This window comes from Kryptolebias marmoratus, linkage group LG22, assembly GCF_001649575.2.
Source record: "Kryptolebias marmoratus isolate JLee-2015 linkage group LG22, ASM164957v2, whole genome shotgun sequence".
In the NCBI taxonomy this organism is placed as follows: Eukaryota; Metazoa; Chordata; class Actinopteri; order Cyprinodontiformes; family Rivulidae; genus Kryptolebias; species Kryptolebias marmoratus.
Window position 1 is genome coordinate 23,065,061 of NC_051451.1, and position 20,882 is coordinate 23,085,942.

Sequence of the window (20,882 nt, forward strand, 5' to 3'; positions counted from 1 at the left end):
CAGACGATCTTGGAGGCGAAGATGCTGGATGTAGAGGTCCTGGGCTGCTGTGGTTACACGTGGTCTGCAGTTGTGAGGCCGGTTAGATGTACTGCCAAATTCTCTGAAGCACCTTTGGAGTTGGCTTATGGTAAAGAAATTAACATTTAATTCACAGGCAACAGCTCTGGTGGACATTCCTGCTGTCAGCATGCCAATTGCACGCTTCCTCAAAACTGGCAACATCTGTGGCATTATGCTGTGTGATAAAACTGCACATTTTAGAGTGACATTTTATTGTGGTCAGCCTAAGGCACACCTGTGCAATTATCATGCTGTCTAATCAGCATCTTGATATGCCACAGCTGTGAGGTGGATGGATTATTTCTGCAAAGGAGAAGGGCTCCCTAACACAGATTTACACATTTTTTAAACATTTTTTGAGAGAAAAAGGCCTATTGTGTACAGAGAAAAAGTCTTAGATTTTTGAGTTCAGCTCATGAAAAATGGGAGCAAAAACAAAAGTGTTGTGTTTATATTTTTTTCAGTATAGTCTGACATCAGTGACATGATTCTGAATAAATCTTGCACCAACACAAATATATTGCTGTTTTTTATAATATTTTTCCCCCCCTTCTCATTTCAGGTTTATTTTCCAAGTATAATAAAAAAAAAATGTTTTTTTTTTTCTTGTTGTAATTAGTTGCCTTATATTCTGCTCTTTTAGTTTCCTTCCCTTTTCTTTGGTGTTTTTGTGCTTTTCATAGAACTCACCACATAATTGTAGGTGCAATGCACTGTCTGCCAGCCTTGAAGTTATAATGAGGTCTGTGTGTTTATCTGAAGACAACAGAGAATCACAGGCTGTTTTATCCTATTTTCTGGGTGGAAGGGTGGTGGTTGGGGGGCGAGGGGACCATGGAAACGTTTGTTTGTATTGAAACTGACAGAGGGCAGCAGATTTGGAAGCATAAAGTAATAACTCTCCTGAATGTCCCACAGCAGAAAGATTTTAGCTGTGACATTCATTTAGACAACAAAATGGATATGAACTACAAGCGCCTCTTTTTTTTTTTTTAAAAAAAACATATCAAGAAAAAGGATATTGCCAGTTGTGAAATCTACTGATTCTCAGCCAAGCTTTATAAAGTCCTGTTTGTGATGTGGTGTAAAAGCAGGTAGAATGGCAAAAATAGCTTCATGGACAGCAATAAGTAAGTTTTATCTCAAGAAAAAACAAAGAAACATATCCAGGCAGTGAAGGTATGTGAGATCATTGCTTACGGTAGGTTATGCTGGTGTCAAAAGACATCTACTGCTCTCCTTTTATGACTTTTTGCGACAGCCTGTACGCCTCAGTCACCAAACAATGTTATCATACCTGTCCACCGTTAATGCTGCGAAGCTTTCACATGATGTAGTATGGGTGTGTTTATTTTAAGGCCCGTCACCAAGCCACCTGCCAGTCGTCTGACAGCATGCGAGTCATCAGACATGCTTCATTTCATGACATACTGTAAATACCAGTTAATGGTCCTCCACAGCACCATTGCATGGATTGAAAAATTTCTTCTATGCATAGTCAATCTCAATTTACCTGACCTTCAGGTTTTGTCACAAACATGATGGATGGCCTATAGGTTAGATGTCTAACAGTCAGAAATATATTCTATAGATTTATCTGGGTATGATAAAGATGTTATGAACTCATGTGTTATTATCTTTCTTCTCAGGGAGATGTTGGCCTCCCTGGGAACTCGGGGCTGCCTGTAAGTTCATGCTGTTTCATTTACATCTCATTATGCTCTCTGTATACAGTACGCAAGGTCGTTCCAACGCTGAAATGTACACAAGGGTTACGACCTGAAAAGGCAAAGGTGTTCTTTGTAAACATTACAGCCTTCTGGCAAACCAGACAGCAGCACACAGAGTTAAAACATCTGGCCAACAGTGATGGGGAGTGAGGTGCTCAGGTGAGCAGTCTGTGTCGCATTACCATTGCCTGGGAAGTGGGGTCAAACAAGGAGCAGATAGAGAGGGCTCAGAGGGCTAAGTCAAAAGGATAGGGATGAGCAACCAGGCGGAGAAAAGTTCAGTTTCAGGCCTCAGGATGAAAGGTGGAGAGTGACAGGTAGACACTGGCCATATCCTACATGGGTAAGACATGCACTACTGGGCCGGTGCTTGTCTCTGCAGATGTCTTGTGAAAGAGCATTTCAGTTTTTTGATTAGATTTTTTTTTCTTTTACTGGATATTATTAAATTTGTTTGAATTCCCACTGCATTTGTTGGACATTTTAGTGACGGAGAAACATTCTGAAAAAATAAAGGCCTACCACCTTTCAAGCCAGAGTTGAGTTTCGAACTAAGATCATCATATATTGAGTTATATCCATTTAGGTAAAATCTTGAAAATAACATTATGTAAGATCTCGAGCAATGCTCCAAGTGTGTTGGAGTGTGTGTTGGGATGACTCTCAGCTACCACACAACATTTTAGCTCATTATCTGTAATGTTAACTGAGTTTTTGTTTCTGTTAAATGGGACTAGCTGTCACAGCTGTCTTTAATTGATTTGACTCCGAAAATCAAGTAGTTATAGATGTACATCAGATGATTACATTCTGAGTTTCATTAAAATCTGTCCAGTGTTTTGTGAGATTTTTTGATAACAGATAAACAAACAAACACACACACACACACAGAGGCAAAAACAATATTGTTCGCATTTTGCCTTACAAATGTGGGTGATAAAAAACAATGTAATTGTGTGGAAAACTGTTGAAAGTATTTTTAATTACATTTAACTAGGTATGTTATTATTATAATCATTTAGTCTCAGATTGAATTACCAGCAGCAAGAATAAATTACCTACCAAACCTAAACTCAATACAAACATATTTTTATTTTGGTTTATCCAACATGTACCTTAGTAGTTTTCTTTAGTCTAATACAGTAATGGAAACAATCTTTATGATGCATCAAATGGTGTACCAGAATGTGTCAACGTATGCTTGGATTGACACTTGTCAACACAAACAATGAATGTGTGGACGCATGCAAAATGCTCATACACTTAATGTATTGTGGCCAAGGAGTTTAAGGCTTCTGCAGATTAAAGGTATACTGTGAGGGTGTGTGTTTGTGGGGGGTTAATTATGTGCACATCATGAGGGGATCAGCTTGCCAGTTTAAATCAGCACTGCAGGAACATAAAAAAATGTAAAAAAATACAGTCCCACTGCTGCCGGCTTGCCCCTTTTATGTCGCCAAAGTGCTTACGATTCCCACAGACCTCTGCCACCATTCATTAGCTACTCTTTAATGCTAATTTTATGTAACAGGGAAAATAACAAACATTCCCTGGTAAACAAAAATGGTTTTAGCAAACGTTCTCACTTCATGCCAGTAAATTAGCTGGTGAGTCTAAGCAGAAAATGTTGGTGGTACGTTATTAAAATGCCAACTTGCTGTTAGTACATTTGCATTGTATGGCTTGTTACTTGTGGTCAAACTGTGCTCACAGTCCGACTAAAGATGACGATGATGATGATTTAAAAACAAAACAACTGCAGAGAGACTGAGGCATGTTTTATTTAAGAAATCGCAAGTCAGAGCTGCCTCTCTTTAGAGATGGATCTGCAAAATTCTTCAGGTTTTCAGGCACCTTTTATTATTATTATTTTTATTATTATTATTACTTTACATAAGATGACTGGCTCAGTAGAAATGTTCATTTTATCATCTATTCCTGAGAAAAATTAGCTAGGTCAGACTGCTGGATGCCAATTACAAAAAGGTCACCAATTATTTAGCAGGAATCTGAAAACTGAGACGTACAGTGTGTGGCCTTGTGTTTACTCTGCTGCTTGGAGGGTAGGCGGCTCTGTCTGCCCTGTGACGGCAGTAGCCAGCAGGTGTCTGGAGAGTTGTGATAGTCACGGAGTTACTGCTCCTCAGATCACCTTGGTCAGAGATTTCCACCTCATTACCAACTTTATTACTTGCAAATAAATGATATGGCCTATATATGTTGATGTTTTAATCGTACTGAATTGTTTTAATTATTATTTGTTTAACTTTTTTAGGCCAGCGGTGAATGTCTCAAAGGAGATCAGGTACTTTAAATTTATTATTATTTACTATTGTATTTGTTTGTCTGTCTGTAACCCTGTTTGTTAGCAAGATTATCTTATGAACCATTGGCTGGATTCTAATGAAATTTTCAAAAAGTACTCATTGGATGTACATCTACAACTGATTAGCCTTTGGCACCTTTTAGCACTTCAAGATGTCTGACACACTTAATGGATTTTACCCAGCACAAAAAGTATTATAACTCAGTCAATTTTATAACTATTGAGCTAAAATTTGATGAGATAGTAGCTGAGAGGTATTCACAACACATACTCTGATCGAGACATCTTGTGATATCACATGAAATTGCTCTTACCCTTAGTTTGACCAGAATGGCTGTAATTCTGTCATTTCTCAGTATAAGGGGATCTTAGTCCAAATCTTTAGCATGAAAGGTGGTAGGCAATATACATGCGTTCAAGAACTGCTTGAACTTTAATTTAAGTCTGTTTTTATATATTTGTTGTATATTTGTTTGTAACACAAACCTTGTTTTTACACTTTCAGGGCCCTCAAGGAGAAAAAGGAGAAAAGGTAAAACGTAAATCCCCACACGGAAGCACAGAATCTTACTCACTTGTTTTGTTTCTTTTTACTTGCTGAACAAAGTTCATAGGACTTTCTTGTTTTCTCTCAAAAAAGCACAACTATTAAGTTTAACAAGGAACTACTGAAGCACCATAAGCATACCTTTTCACAGGAACATAAAGTCAATGTATACTTTGATTAACTTGCTAATAGTTTTTTATCAGGACACTTTGTAGAGTAATGGAATGGAGTCCTGATCAACTGAGGCTGCAAATTGCCTATTAAGGGCATATTGGAGAAGTCACCTAGAAGCTATTCATGTTGAAGACTTGAAACTGCTGCTTTACATACACCTTTTATATAATACATTCAATTCTAGCTAAGTTGATTGTGTGCATCTATTACTGGCTAATAAACTCTATATCCACTGGTCTGCTGAGAACATATGGCACAAACATTGACTGTGTCTGTTTTTGCAAGAAGCAACTTATAAAGTCTTTCTGCAGTGCTAAACGTAGTACCTAATTCAGTATAACACATGTCCTTTCCTCAGGGAGTGCCGGGTCAGCCAGGCAAAGAGGGCAAAAGGGTGAGTAAACAGACACAGTTAACCAGTTGTGTGGCCTGGCTTGTGCTTGCGTTAACTGAGAGGCCTGCAGAAACAGCAGCTGAGTGGCTGTTGTTTTTGTAGATGACCCTCTGTGGCAGTGGGCCTAAAAAAAAAAGAGAGAGGAGACACGCTCTATGACAATTAATGAATGGGATTCATGGTCAAAAGGTCATACACACACTCACAGAATGACTGGCAGCACACATGGTTACATCCCAATGTGGTGGGCTGTATTAGGTTTCTAAAAGCTTGATTTGGAATAGAAACAATGTCTGTGGCCGAGTCAACTGATATATAATATCATATTTAATATTTTGTCACTTCTGATTCTACTAGCTGTGGTTAAGAATATATGTGTTAAGACTTTTTATGTGATTTGGGATTCAATGTGTACATTTGGTTCAATAAATAAATTTAGGAATTCTCCCTAAGTCTGCTTAATATAACTCATCCTTTGTGGAAACATATGGAAAATTTAGCTTGGAAAGTTTTTTTTTTTAACTATTTATGGTATTCTGGCATAAGTAGGGTTGACGTAAAATTATAAAATGTTACTTTTTGACTTCTACAGAAATGCAGTGTTCTTCAGTGACCAGCCTAATTGACTTGCCTGTCAATTAAATTGTGTGATCTTCAACGCTTTTTAGTATTTCTGTTTGCCTCACAGAGTAAAGTCATAAAACAGAATAAAAGAAATGGCTTTGCAGCAGCAAAATCTAAAATTCACAGCCGGCTGAGCTGTGGAACGCCCATAAGTAGGTCAGGCAAATGTTCTTTTTAGATTAAGCTTGAGTCAAGACGATGCAGCAGACTAAAGACATGTGGCCACATGTTTGTCGAGAAATCCACCCTTCTCAAATTACAAAACTTCTTCAAATACCATGGAAAATTTAAGCCCTATCATCAGTTGTGTTTTTCTTTCCTAAATGGATCATTTCTCCAAATAAATGAAGTTACAGAAAGTATTGTGATGGAAGTATTTAAAATAAAAAAGGGAGCACAGAGGCTTGATAGTGTTGTCTCTACCTCATTAGTCATTGTGTTATTTTACACCTAACTTGACTTGAGAAGAAGCTGGGACTCAGAGCATCAAAGGCATCATTTAAGATTTGCACTTTTGTTCTAGAGTACATTTTTATGATAAATTGTTCAATCATAAGTGAGCTAAAGAAAATAAAATGCATTCTCTGTTTGATGTTGTGACTTTCTGATTCCCCACCATCAAATATTTGTATTTTACTCTAGTTATTTCTTTGAAGATTTAGTAGGTAAAACAGCCAGGGGTGTTATAGTGGCACGTCCAGACTTTATGCTGTTGTTGCTGCTGAAGACACAGTCCTGATCTATTAATACCTCATCTTTGATGGCTGGCTGACTTCATGGTGACTGTTAATGTGCTAAGGTTTCTGCGTATTCTTAGCTCTGAGAGTCACATGGAGTCCAAATTGTTGACCAACGTATGTTTCTGCAACTTGGTGACCTATTTTAAGGCGGTGGACATGTATCGTTATCAGGAGCCTGAAAGTGTCGAGCTGATGTAGCTGGAGACTCTCACCCAATTAGCAATTCTTGACCATGCCTGCAATTTATTGGTTTTGCGAAGAGCAGCAGCGACTAAACAAATGATGCAGAATGTCTTGATGGAGAAAGGGGCCACTCCACATCCTTCACAGAATAGCCGGGAGTGAAAAGCTTTCACAAAGTCTTAGATTCAAGTCGGACCATCTCTCAAACTGTCTACTTCAATTTATTGTTGAGCAAAATACAACCACTCTAAGCCATCTAGATTTACTTCAAGGAGATGTGGAGGACATTGTAGTGGGTAGAAGAGGAATGATGCCATTCGTACTGATCCCCCTTCTGAAGCTTAAAGCAACATATGCAAGAGAATATCAAGGGCAATCACCCAGCCCCTTTTGCAACTCCATATCTAACATCTAAGATCTTCTTACCTTGATTGATTTCCAGTCAAGTTTGTCAGGCTGACAACCATGATGGGAATATATTCCCACAGTGAGAAATCATCATAAATGATTATGTGAATTGCTTGGTTCTGTCTAATCTGAATGGCACTGACACAGAATGGTAGTCCAAGACTAGGATTTAGGGATTGAGAAGCACATTATAGCCAATCAAAAATGAAGACAGTGGGAGTGCTGGTAAAAGAGATCTGTCCCCTGTGCTGACTATAGAGTGTTAAAATATTCATCACACTCAGTAATGATGTGCTAAGCTCTGTGTTGTCATTGAAGGTTGGCTCTGCCTCATACTGATACAGGAGGTGAAAGACACGCATGCTAAATATAAATATATTATTTTTTTGTTTAGTCATTTGGAAGCCAAGTATTAGGTATGCTCATACAGCATGCAAGGCTGAGAAGTGCCGGTCTACATACCAGCAAATATGAGCATCATAAAATTCTGTTCAAAGTGAAGTAGATTCAGTGTCAGAAAGCACTACAAAAGTGACAAATTACATAATGTTGTTTTCTCAAAATAGGACCGAAAACCTACACAATGCACACTGCTTCCAACTGAAGCACACAGGAACACCACAGCAAGCTTGGATTATTCATGTTGTGCCAAGTCTTCCCAGCATACCCTGCTTCTGTAGCTGGCATTGGGTTCTGAGTGGGTTTACTACAGACATCAGGGTTCAGCCCTGGGGACAGCAGCAGGTTCTTGCAGATTTATTCATCACTTTGAGAAATCTCCACTCTGGTGTTGGTCCTGGAATTTTAATCCATGCCTTATCCTCATTTGCTGGACAAATGTCGACATATAGAAAAAATAAGTCCTGTAGTGTGCAAATAAATACAATATGTTGTCAAGCATGATGGCTTGATAATCAATCCAGGTGATAGTTTGAAATAAACTCTACCAGAGATTTTAGAAATTTTACTCTAATGTTGAATTTCTCTTTTGAAATTATGCTCTATTTTATTTTGCAGAATGTAAATGATGTGAATCTAAAGCATTTAGAATCCTCCTTTAATGAGCACAGAGTCTCTTCTGTGTCAAGGTTTCCTACACTCAGGCTTTGGACAATGCACACGGCTGACAGATGTGCTGTACTGTGCTCTTATTAGACTTTGCTGTGCTAGTGCAGAGATGATGAAACTACAGCAGGAATGAGGGGCATTGCTGCTGCTCTGTCTACAGATATGTTCTCCTCAAATGAATTATGTAGTGAAGATCCTGTCTCTGATTTATTCATTCATTATAGTTTTTGAATTTAGTTAGCTGGTTACTTCAGAAGAGGTTTTCTGTGTGTGTGAAGAGTGAACACTCTGACACATTTGGTAAACAGATGGTGAGATGTAGTTGAGGTGATATGTTTAAACTGTAGTGAATATTTTACATTTTTTAGCATTTTCAGGTTGACTTGCATCAAATTGTCTTCAAAATCTTCTATTTGCAGAATACCACTTGTTTCTTTTAAGGAATAATAAAAGTGAACGGGATTAGATGATGTTGCTTGCAAGGATTCACAAAGCTACAAGTTGGTTTTATTATTGTTCTTATCAATTAATGTTTTCGCACCTATGTCTGTGTATTTGTGTCTCATGAACTACTGGGCAAATTTAATGTAACTCTCAGAAAGTAATCATTTGATGTGCATCTACAACTGATGTACTTTTGGTGATAACTCAGTTTAAGATGACCAGCTTAGCTTATTGACATTAACCAACATAAAAATGACAATAACGCACTCATACTCTGATCACTAACATTTCCTATTCCTATGAGATATTGCATAAAATTGTGCATAACATCTCTTCCAGTGTTTGACAAAATGGCTATAACTTTGTCTCTTCCAAGCACAAGACAATTTTAGTTTCAGATTCTGCCATGAAAGGCTGTGGGTAATTTGTGTTCTTTCAAGAAATGCTAGGTCTTTAAGTCTTGGAGAAAACATTTTGTGAAAATGTGCCACATCAGTGGTACTGATTAAATAATCTAGTTGGATTGTTGATGGCTACTGAAGGAACATTACAAAGTGGAGTGGTGAGACACAACATCATTTTGATTTTACTAACAGGTGATTCATCCCGAGCTCTCCTCTGTGTCCCTGCTTTAAAACCACTGTGGTCACTAATTACAGTGTCCAACACAACAATTACTCACTTAAAAGTTGTTGTACTTTTACATCTATTGTTCCTTTTGACGTTCCACATGATTGAAAGTGAAAAAAAATATTTTGAGAGTTTTTTGTTTTTTTTTCACAGGGATGTGTTGACTGTGTAGATGTTACATAACAGGGGAAAAAGCTTTCTCTAAAAGTAGATTTATTGTGTATCCAGTGACAGCAGACATGCAGCAACACGGAGCCCCATATTACTGTACCTGTTATTTTACCACAAACACATCAGGGAAATCAGCAAACCAGTCAGATATGTCGTATATATGAAACTGGACAAGAAAATTGGTGTCAACGCAATGTCCACAAGATGAGGGCTCAATGTGAGGATTTTTATTTTTCTTATTCGGTTTTTAAAAGAAGGGATGTTTACTTGGAAATTAATGCAAGTTTCACATTCATCCGCCGGCATCACTTCAGAAAGATTTCATAGCAAAATCACAAATCGTTTTACATCAGTAATGGGAGTTTAGAAACACTTTTGAGTTCTTCTCTTGTGTCAGGGAAAAATATATATCTCAGAATGTTAGAAACAGCAACGACAGCTGTAGGGGCTCTTTAAAGTGACATGGATAGAATCTGTCAAAACAGTAGGAAAGATTGTGTGTCTTGTGTCTGTTTGGCAACTGGACTGGTCCACTTTTACACCTAAGAGAGGGGTAATTGCTGTCTTATTGGAGGAGATTGTTGTGTTTACATTTTTCATTTATACCCTAAGCTGAATGACTGAGACAGCTGTCTATAAGTCCTGACCAAAGGCACTGGAATTAGTATTTTTTTTCTATATTTTCTTCCTTCATCTTTTGCTTTCAAAGGGTGTCAGTCCTGTAGTTGTAAATTACATGTCAGATATCTACTTCAAGACAGGAGAAAAGCTATATAATCTTAAACTTAAGTTATTTTCTTACCCATTAAACTGTTGGTCATTTCCTTTCTGCAGAAAGTTTAACTTGGCACCAACTGGGGATTTATGTGGGTGCACTGTGGTCAAACCATTAGTGTCAGATGCAATACAATAACATTCATCTGCTTTAAAACTAGTGCTTTGCATCGTCATTGTACAGTTAATAGCTTTTGTCATTTAACCTAATTTGAAAAGTATGCCACTGTCTGTAAAGCGAATGTGCACTCTAACTGGAATGTAGATGCAGCTCCTCTGCAGGACACAGCAAATGCTTTGAGATAATTGAGGCACCACAGTATAGATGACATTCATATTATAGCTAATGCACTTGGCTGAGATTAATTTCGATCATCTGCGTGTCTGCAGAGATCAACCCGGGCTGTGACAGTGATAGGGTAGGAATAATGGCTCAGTTTGGAGCGGGACTGAAACATTTGGCAGTGGTTTCTTGCTCCATAGGTGGAGGCAGACATGAACTGCTGCTGTAGCAGACTGTTGACCTCTATCAGAGCACCTGCAGTGCAAGATTATTAAGTAAGGAGTCCCTGGTGAGAATACCAGCCTTCCTGCCAGAAGTTCGCCATGGGAGGCTGCTGCTGATTTTGGTGATACAGTAAGTGTATGAACTAAAAGCACCTTGATTAGTACCTTTTTTTTATCCAATGTATAATGATGGGGTAAATAATTTCTCTAGCCGTGAGAAGTAATATTTCATCAGGAGATTGACATTTTTAATTATCAGAATCATTTGTGTGGATTTTACAAATGAAATATTTGTTTATCAGATTTATTTATTCATTTGTTTGGTATTCCAATATATACAAAGACGATACATACACATTTAGATAAATACAAATCTTTATACAATATTAACACATCTAAATGTAGATGTTTTGTAAATTGATTTGGAATCATTTTTCCTTCGAGGATGCATCACCTTTTTACATTTAACAGTGTTTTGATATAGCTTCAATAAGTTTTATGGGTCAGTTTAGACAACCAGACCTTTTATATGCCAATGGTGCTGAGGCTGCCTAAAGTGTGAGTCTGCCAGGAGTGGAGCAGAGGTTTAGTATTGGCCAATGTAAGGTTCTTTGTCACTTCAATGTGTTGTTTTTGAGAAAGATTTTTGTTTTCTAAGCCTGAAAAACATAAACACCAAATGAGAGCCTGTCTCATTTGGCTAGCCATTAGCGTAGCCAGAAAGAAAACTTCAGCCCTTTTCTCCAAGCTCTATAACTGATGTCATGGCTGATATGCACTAACTACTAATAACTATTTGATAGAATATAACTTCAAAAATGACCAGACTATCCTTTTAAATGATATCCTATATGCACATTTGCACATGCATGTCTGTTAAATTTAGTTTAACTTGATTTATCTATAAACTAGCTTTGTATATAAAACCACTGAAGGAGTCTTACTGTATAGATGCTGTGTGTATTTTCAAAGCAGTGTTTAAAGATGACTCTGTGATGCAGATATGTAGTTACAGTTTTGGCCTGACCTGCTGAAGCTCAATGACAGAGAAACACAGACAGAAGAATTTACAGGTCAGCAGGGCTCACAGCTGAGACTTTATGGCAGGATTTACACCCTGTGTGATTTTACAAGCAGCAGGAGGAACCCTTAACCCTTTGCAAAATAAACCAGAATAGTTTACTCTTTCTATTTTCTTTATAAAAACCCACACCAAGGAAAATCAGAGAGGCATGCTTTTGACACCTGTATTACACCAGGAGGTAACACGTTTGCCCAGAGCACAAAGGCAATTAATCTTGTCAATGTCAAGTGCATTGGGAGAGAGGATGAAACAAAGATTTGACCTGATTGGCTATGAAAAGGTCTCTTATTCGGGCCCTGTTGGGAGAGAGGAGGGTTACAGGGGGAAGCGTTTGGCGCATGCAAGGACAGATGCACAAAGCTTTGATTTATCTGCCTGACTCTCGTCTCTCCCATTGAGGCACAATTTTTGCTCCATCTACGGATGTCCAGAATAAACATGCATTAATTGGCTAATTAATTACAGGAAAGAATACAGAAGGTGAGACTGTAAGAGGGCCACTTTGATTGCTCACTGCCTCTTATGCTATCCATGCGTGTTTGTGTTTGCGTGTGACTGCAAGTTGTCATGTGGAGGTTTAGGTGTGAAAAACTGATGTTCAACAAGGGGTAATGTAGGTCAACACATCCTCTGAGTATTACACAGACTTGTTATAGCTGGCCTGAGTAAAACATTCATTCACCCATCCATAGCCTTACAACTTCTTCAAAAGATAGCTGTACCACACAGGAGGGACACTGCATGGATACATATTGCTCCAGCGTTCCAGTTCATCAGGGCATAGCTCCCCCACAGTGTATATCTAACATTTACTCACCATTTTTAAATGTTGCTTCAGTGTTACGTATGAGACAAGGTCAGCTGAACCGAATTTGTTTGATTTAGTGGAGTATGTCAATGTGCAAGAGGTGACTGGTCCCTGTGACTGCATACTGCCCACCACAGCTTCAGTCATCCAAACAGTGGGATTTCTCTGGCTTCCAGCAGTCTCTGGAAAAACACAAAAGACACTCTGCTGACATTTTAAGTCACTTAAAAGACAAGACATTGTTTGCACATGTAGATACCTTTTAAAAGGGCATTTTTTTGATCTTGGATGCTTTGATTGAAGCATGCCCTGAGTAAACTTGTGGGGTTCTTTTACAAGTCGGTCAAGGGGAAGGGGGAGGACACAGAAAGCCAAAATGTTGTTGTAGGGGGCAAGGAGGCTTGCTTTGGAGGAGATGTGGTCCTAAGCACTGCAGAGCACAGAGGTGTGGTAGTGGGAGGCAGCATCACTTACAGCACTGTTCCAACCTACCATCCATATTCAGCTTTTTTACACTCTCATCCTTTCTGCAACCAATTTAGATACATTCATCTGTGTCCACTTTAATGGGATGTTAGGGAGTGACGCATTGACAGTGGCTTGATATTATACAGATGGTAGTGTGGGAGACCTTAGTGTAATCTGTTTTGCTCAGTGAGTGATGTGAAACATAAGACTTGCTGAGGACCACAAAACTCTCATAGAGCACCCTGTGAATTTTTGCACGGTCTATTGTCTCTGACCTCAAATATTTGGTTTGCAAAATGAATCAGGGTTTATTCAAAGTACATTTTCAGTCTCTTCTCCTCACTTGTTAGATAATGCAGTCGTAAAACACTCAGTATGTGTAAACACAGTATGGGAGGAATCTGCTCTGCATGAATAATATGGCCAAATGTCCAGATGAGGCTGTGAAACTGTGAAAGAGCCAAGACTAATAACAGCATCTGTTAGGAGACGAGAACATTGAGGAGGCATTGCTGACCCAGTAAGGAGCCAATGCAATAGGCACCCAACTATCATGGAAACACCAAGCACACATTCAGCTGATGGGTGGGAATTGAGCTCATAGTTAAATATAGATTTATCATCCCTTCCTTGCCACATAAAGATGCAAATGCAGACAATATAGCAGTCTTCTTTCCTCTCCTTAGGAGTTGTTAAAGTCAATGAGCTCTTAAAACTCACGGCTGAAGATGTGGTAGAAACGTGGCTGTTGTAAAGAGCTGTGCTGAGGCTCCCTCGGGACCTCCGTGGCTCAGTTTCCATAGACATCCACTGTCTGTGCTTCCTGTTTTTGCCTTTGGCTCCAGTGTTTGCACACTGTGTGGTGATAAGGAGTAGGAGGTTTCTGAAAACGCTCCATAATGGTTATTTTAACCAGTATTATTCAGCGTTCTGTAACTGTTTACTGTTGTTCTGCCACCTGTGTCCCCTTGTATTGTGTGGCAGCTGAAGAGATGCGTAATGCAGTATGAGTATTATTGTGAGTTGTTTTTTGTTTTTTTCTCTCTCTCATTCAGCTTATTCCTGTTCCTCGTCTTCATCCTTGTAAGCCCTCTACAGAAAAATCTCCTTTACAGTATTCAGCGCCTAATTGCCAGACTGCCTAATTAGGGATGTTACCCAACACACATCATTCATTCATGCATTGAGGACATCCATCCTCTCTCAGAGACAACCTACAGTTTCATCATTGGCAATGTCCCCCACCATGCACAAATTTTGGGATGAAACCAGTTTGCCATCTAGTGGCACTTGTACAAATAACTAGTTTTGTAAGACTAGGGTCCATGATTGAGTCTCTGTGTGGAAAGCCTTCATGGAAAGCTTCAGCCGAGAGACTATAGGTGCAATCTTGGCCAGCTGAGCTTGTCTTAAGTCGGCTGCAGTGTCAGCCATCTCTTTATACGTCCCTGAATATTTAGATGGCTGGGAGTTAAAGAGAGCATTGTGTGCCAGTCAGAATGGTGAAAAATGCTAAGCTGCATTTGAGACCCTGGCAGGCAGCTGTCGGCTTTGCCGTTCTCTTCCTGCCCCGGCCGCTCCACTTAACCCTCAGTAAACAACTGGAACAAATCCTATTTTATTGCGGCTTTTACCAAGTGTGAGGGATCTCGGCAAGCTCCAGTGCCCAGGCATTTTCTGAGCCTGTGCAGTGTCCTAAGATGGCATCCAGCGGGTGCAGTCAAAAGTAAGAAATTTGCACTGTGTGCTTCTAATTGGATCCTTAATAAGAAGCAGGTGAGGCTGTGGTCCATGCAGAGTCTCCTTTTTTCTACATTTCAAGCAAGAAACATAATCAGTATTTATTTCAGAAGCATTGAAACCTGACACAGCAGAATTATGTTTGGTACAGATTTTGACAACTGCACTATACTGAGCTACACAGCTGGTACAGATGTGTTTTGACACCAATGCTCAGACTGATGTGCATGTAAGTTAATGAATCTTATCCATTTTATCCATTTTGTCTTTAACACATATCCTCAAAATGTTCCCCGTTTTTAGCCATGTAACATGTGCAACTTGAAAAAGATGTAAGATTTAAACAGCTTAGTTTGTATTATTAGAATTTATTCTTCCACTTGTAATCTGTTATCACCCATTGCCAAATGCAAGAAAAAATGTGTCTGTCCATGTTTGTGTGTATTTGTTTGTCTGTAGCATTAACAAAAAATTCTCATGAACTAGTGAACATATTGTAATGAAATTCTCTGAAAGTAACCAGTGCATGTACATGTGCAACTGATTAACTCTGACTTGAAAACTCTGACATGAAAGGTGGCTGGCAATATGCATTCTTTCAATGAATCTTTAATTGTTATGTTGCATTTCACTATGAGTAGCACTGACATAAAGTGGTAGCTAAGGGTCTCAAGTTGTTGTAAAGAACTGTTGCTTTGACTGAAAGACTGTGGAGCTCAAATGCATCTGAAATGAATGTTAGTCTTTCCATCACTCTTTCAGTGACCAGGAGTGGACAAACATTTTCACTGGGGAATAAATATTGTGACAGTCTGTTTAGTAGCTGACATCCTCAGTATTTGTGCCTTTCTTGGAATCTTTAAAAAAAAAATACAATACAGGAGTTTGTGGGTATATTTAGGGTCCAATTTTCTTGGCTTACAGTAGACTGTATATATGTATATGTGTATATATATATATATACAGCTGTTTTACTCACATAGTAGGAAAATACATCTGCTTCTCATGAACTAAACGGCTCCTTTCTGTTAAACTCAGCACAGTAATTAAAGAAAAGGGCTCAGGTGGCCCCAGCACATGTCCCCAGAGGGAGATGGGACTCAATCCGTACAGAAAAAGTAAGAGTGGCATGTAAGTTTTTCTGTCGAGTAAAGGTCATGGCTCAACATTGTCACAAACCAACTTGGCTTTGGTATGTCAGTTTTTTTTCTCTCCCTTGAGGACATGAAAGTTCTGCGTTAGGTTTAATTCAAGTGCATGAACAAAGAGAAATGTACTGTAAAATCTTCAGGTGATTAGACCTTCAAAAAACCAAAGACAGTGTCTTACCAGGTCTGCTTTTTACTTCTAGACAGCTTTTTGATACTTTTAGCTAGCATTTTTCTGTATTTAACTTTTAAGTAGTGTTTTGCTACTTTTAACTTGCTGGTCCTGCTTCTTTTGGTTTTGACGAGTGTTCTGCTTTTTTCAGTATCAGCTTCCTCAGCAAATTTCAGCAAAGTCATTCAGCACTCAACATTCTCCTCTGCATTTTCAGAGAAAATGCTATTTCTCTAGTTGTCCTTTTTTTGTTTTCTCTCACTGCTCTGACAGGTTTGACTCAGATCCTGTGGTGTTCATTTCTCGGGGCTTCTCCATCGTACGTACCCACCTCATTCAATAGGGTCATTTATCAGGTGGATTGTGGAGGTTTTGATGCCATGCCTGCTTTACTGTATCAAATATGACACATTCCGCTTTCTCAGTTTTATCCTACTGAACCCTGCATGGATAGGAAGACATGGAACATCTCAGAGAACATGTTGACATTTGGAATAAGGATTATGGAGTCATCATAAAGGAGAGTTTCTGCTGTATGTCATCGTCACTGTTGACTTTGCACTCAGATTGAGGCTTGTGTTGCAGGTCTGAGCAGAGCCCCATGTCTGTTTCCTTTTTGCACTTAATTCACTGCTGAGTTGAAGCCAGTCAGAACACAGATCCACGAGGATTAGATCAGAAGTTCAAGCTATGCTGCCAGTCTATGTGAGGCCTCCTCCTTTCAGCTCAGCACCATTATTGAATTAGTAGTTAATATGAAATGTATTTTTACACCCAAATGGTTTTGAACAGAAAGATTGTTTACGAGACTATATGCTTAGCCTTTTATTATTTACACAAAAAAGTTTATCTTAACCTCTGACTCCCTCGTTTTTTCTCCTCCATCCCTTTATTTTATTTTACCTTCTTCTCATCTCTCATTTCCCTCCTTGCTTTTCTACATCTCTCCCTCCCTCTAATCTGCTGCAATGACCTGAAGGAGGACTTCACACTGCAGCGCTCAAATAATAATCAAGCACTAGGATGTTGTCAAATTTATAGGACACTGAGTGTTGCATAGCAACAGAGATTGCCAGGATGATCCAACAGACGCTGGAACTTGGGTGAAGAAAGAAGCAGGCTGAGTGACAGAAAACATGGGAAGGAAGGGGAGATGACAAGAAAGGCAGGAGTCAGGAGAGAGGAATGAAATCAGAATTAAAGAGATGATATTCACAAAGAGGGAGAAAGAGGACAGATGGACAAACACAGAAAGAAAAAATAACATTTTATAAGCTAAAAGATATGATTCAGCTGCTTCTCTGTGCTTCTGTATGTATATAATTTGATAAATTGCTTTCCCCCCATTACATGGATAGTTTTTACATTTTAAAATTTGACACAAGGGTGCTAAAGTCAAATGATATTACTGTCATCTCCTCTCTTCAGTTTGTTGTGGCCATACATTTCATTCTTTCCTGTTTTGTCAATGTCACATTTTTAATTTGTTGTTTCCTTTCTTACAATAAAATTAAAAAACTCAATTTTCATTTCCCTTCCAACCCTGTTGCTTAGTGACTGCCTTGGATTTTACACTCTAGTTCTCCTTTCTTCAGAAACAACAACAACAACCACAAAAAAAAAAAAAAAAACTTATGAAGGAGTTGTTATGAATGGTGTTGAAAGGACCCAAATTCAGGAGCAGAAGTTCAAAAACCAAAAAACAGGTACAGGAATACCAAAATGCAAAAATAAAAAAGTGGTCTAGAACAGTATGATTTTAGATGACCAGAAAATCTAACAACTGAGTGATGAAGTGATGAAGAATTACACTTACTGGGAGGGGTGATTAGTGAGTGGAAACAGGTGGCAATGGAGGACATTAAGAAGCTGTGATGAGAACTGCAAGACTGAAATAACATCACTAGATATCAAAACTAAACTAAAAGCAATCGGAGAGTGCAAACCCCCGCCGAGACCCCTTATCACTGTGATGCCCTAATGGGACTGACCAGTGATGACATCACATGATGATGTCATCACTGGTATGTTGAGGAACTCTGAGAGTGCAAATCTCCACCTAGGTCATAGGGTCTTTAAGAATTTCTAGGATATGGATCGGGATACCAATCACCACCAAGGTTTTATAAATTGTTCTTTGTGACAACATCAACATCTCCTGAAAATTTCTTAAAAATAAGTTCATTACTTTTTGAGTAATCTCGTGCACAAACAAACAAACGCTACAAAAAACATGTACTTAATTGGCAGAGGTCAATAAATTTGCAATGAAACATGAAAAATCCAAAGTAGTTTATAATGAAGCCAAAACTAATAGAAAAGTCCAAAAACCGACAGAGGTTTTGTATAAAGTTTCAGGTTTCTTGAACTTTGCATTAGGGAATTTATCTTATTCTTGTACATTGGACAGTAACAGAAACATATAGTTGTTTTAGCATCAAGTGTATCCTTGATGAACTGTGTCATGTCAGGTAATTTTTATAATAAAAATCTGCTTCTTCCTCTCCAACACTCCATAAAAATAGTAAACAAAAAAAGCAGGAAATCTGATTTTCATTTGCTGTTGCTCAAGATATGATTCATAACTTTGAGAGAGGAAAAATGCAGACATTGAAAATAGTCTGAATTTTTACAAATAGATACAACATTTTAAGACTGACCTCATATGCCAAATATTCAAGCATCACTTTTGCAGAAATCTAGTGATTCAAACATGCCATTTTGTCTATGATATTCACACTGAATGTAACTTAAAGTCATCAGTTATTACTCTAAAACACTTCAGAGATGTCTTAAAGGGCATCTTTTACAGAGCATCTCATGTTGCTACCGTTTTTCTCTCTTGATGATCTCAAAATGTCTGAGCCAACATGAACCCTTACAGGTGGTTTTATCACTGTGTCACTGGCAGGTGTTTCAGCTGAGTGTGAATAGTGATGATGGCTGCAGACTATTTTTTTTTTCTTGCACAGATTTTTTTTGGGAAATAATGTGTTAACGAAGGGGTCATCTGGAGAGAAATTTGTCAGGCTACCTACAATGGATGGCCTTATAGTGAAAACAATTGTCTGAGCGGTTGGTGTTTATAAATATTGAATGAATACTAATATGATACCAGAAAAACAACAACACTGGCCTCCAACATACACAACCTTCAGTGGTTTAGTCAGATGCACAGAGCAAATACTGATACAGAATAATGGAATACGATTTTCTATTAAAACAAATCCTAAATACAACATGATTACTGGAAATAAATTATTGTGCATTGAAGGACAATCATCCAGTTTTTAAAATTGTATTTCTTTCTTTTTAGGACCAAGGCAATTCTTGTTTTTCAAGCAGATCATATTTTAATCTGCAAGAAATCTAACTCACCGTTTTAGCAGAAATGTCTTTAAAAAAATAAGGTAACAATGCAAACAAGCTTATTAGACTTTTAGACACTTTTTGAGAACAGAAAGGTTTTTTTTTATCATTTTATTGAACTGTTGACAAAAATAAAGCAAATATCTTCATTATACATCTAGTAAACATTATAAAATGTGGGAAATAGGAGTAGTTCCAAAAGACCGACACTTGTGTGTTAAGAATTTAGCCTGATATGCTTTGTGAGTAAAATCCTACCCTCCAGCTGTCCCTTGTTGGATCCTCTGCCTTAAAAGCATCCATTATGTCTACTTATTTGGACTGACAGGACTCCCAGACAACACTCACTGTCTTGCTCTTCTGTGGTCTTCTAGTTTAATGTGACACAAAGTAGAAGCTCCACTCTGTTGTCAGTCTGTTGTTTACCCCATTCTTGTCTTTTCCTTCTTGTTGGGTTTACAGTCCGTACTTGGCATCTAAGCTTTATGTGCATACGTCACACCTTGTATCCTGTTTTTTTTGTTTTTATTTTATGTGTGTGTGTATTTTTGTGGCAGCGCTACAGTGCCACATACAGGCCTGGCATAGTAACGACAGCATTTTGAGTCATTTTCTTTTTTTCTGTGTGGATGAAGGACATTTCAAGGAATGGTGCTGCTTTTACGAGGATATTTTTGAAAACAACAAAATAAAAAGATAGTTTTGGAGAAGCAGTGTTTCTGTGCAAACAATGCCTGAGTTGTTTAAACTTCACTTAATGAGAAACAGAGAGCTCATATTTATTTATCTGGATGATTGAATGCAAATACATGGGCATAAAATTAGTCTGTACATTGGAGTTAAAAGAGATTTTAAGGGCAAGCATAAAGAAATGATTTTTGAAAACTGCATAATTCATAACCTACTTGGAATAATAGTGTATGAAATATTCATTAGCTAAATTACTTATCTGCGTAATCGGCTTTTGTTGTTATGTTCAGAGGGGAAAGGGCAGCAGCAGGGACTAAGGCTAGAACAAACAGTATGATTTTTTTTTTTTTCAGCCATTGCAATGATCCAGTGTCCGTTTGTTGATTATCACGGCAAGAGAAAAATATAACACCATCCTCACTTACTGAAACGCAGTCTTGACAAGAAGACCTTTAGCACAAAAAGTCGGCCGTGAATCTACATGTTGCATCCACATGTATAGCCACCTGAACATTTTGGCTCCCACTCTGACAGCTCCTTTTATGACAGAAGAGTAACCTTCAAAGAGGTTACTTCAGTGTAATATAATCTTAGCCAAAAGAAGTAAAAGATTTCAGTCT

General features: G+C 38.3%; 1 protein-coding gene across 5 annotated transcripts in view; it reads left to right on the forward strand.

Moving 5' to 3' along the window:
• LOC108234093 (collagen alpha-1(XIX) chain) overlaps positions 1 to 20,882 on the forward strand; it is a 116,312-nt gene that overhangs the window by 37,090 nt on the left and 58,340 nt on the right. For all 5 annotated transcript variants that reach the window (XR_005232659.1, XM_017413010.3, XM_037973609.1 and 2 more), the window contains 4 exons: positions 1,713 to 1,748; positions 4,069 to 4,098; positions 4,625 to 4,651; positions 5,199 to 5,234. Coding sequence is in view for 4 of the 5 variants with exons in the window: in XM_017413010.3 (XP_017268499.1) it covers positions 1,713 to 1,748; positions 4,069 to 4,098; positions 4,625 to 4,651; positions 5,199 to 5,234 (129 nt within the window). In the remaining variant the exon portion in view is untranslated. The remainder of the gene's footprint in view (positions 1 to 1,712; positions 1,749 to 4,068; positions 4,099 to 4,624; positions 4,652 to 5,198; positions 5,235 to 20,882) is intronic.